Source organism: Fonticula alba, assembly GCF_000388065.1.
Source record: "Fonticula alba strain ATCC 38817 unplaced genomic scaffold supercont2.3, whole genome shotgun sequence".
NCBI classification, from domain to species: Eukaryota; order Rotosphaerida; family Fonticulaceae; genus Fonticula; species Fonticula alba.
Genome location: NW_009242973.1, coordinates 1,318,575 through 1,319,234, shown reverse-complemented (window position 1 = coordinate 1,319,234; position 660 = coordinate 1,318,575). Strand labels below are relative to the sequence as shown.

The following is a 660-nucleotide window of genomic DNA, read 5'->3' as shown; positions in this document are numbered from 1 at the left end:
CAGACAAAGCCCACGGGCAGGACATCTGCCTCAGGAGGGGGGAGGATGCCTCGAGCTGGGGGGTGCATACCTCGCCGATGCTGCGATTCGGGTCGAGCTTGGACCGGGGGAGATTGGAGATGATCAAATGCGGCACGGCCTGCTGCTGGTCGGTGACGGCCTCGCCGAAGAAGAAGGCCGCGATCTTGCGGCTATTCCGGAAGGATTCCGAGATGGCCAGGGCCGCGGCGCGGGTGTTCCGATCGGGCTCGTGCACGCCTGTCCGCAGAGGAAGGGCGGGTGAATGGGGGGGGTGGGGGGGTGGGGGGGGGGTCAGGGACAGCAGGGGAAATGCAGCAGGGCAATGGACAGGGCATACCTCGCGGCCGGTCGGGGAGATGGTCGGCCTCCTGCTGGCCATCATGCGGTACGCAGATGACGATTGGCACGGTTCCGGGGTGCCACTCAACATGTCTGGCGAGCAGAAAGCCGCAAAGGGGCCCGGGAGGAGGGGGCCCGGGAGGGGAGATGGCGCGTAAGGGAAGGGCGCACCGGGCAGGATAGGCGCAGGGCGAGACTCGGAGCAGCGTACCCGTTGGGAGACCGGAGGACGGTGAGGGGCGACGGTGTGGCAGTTGACTCGGTCATGGTCGAGTGGAGAGCAGCGAGGGAGGAGGGGGG

At 67.7% G+C, this 660-nt stretch overlaps 1 protein-coding gene across 1 annotated transcript in view; it reads right to left on the bottom strand.

Moving 5' to 3' along the window:
• Positions 1–660, bottom strand: part of H696_02080 (hypothetical protein) — a 2,405-nt gene extending 1,745 nt beyond the window's left edge. The window contains exons 1-3 of the mRNA XM_009495977.1: positions 572–660; positions 359–453; positions 71–258 (exon numbers count right to left, since the gene is read on the bottom strand). Of these exons, the coding sequence (XP_009494252.1) occupies positions 71–258; positions 359–453; positions 572–627 (339 nt within the window). The 5' untranslated portion in view covers positions 628–660. The remainder of the gene's footprint in view (positions 1–70; positions 259–358; positions 454–571) is intronic.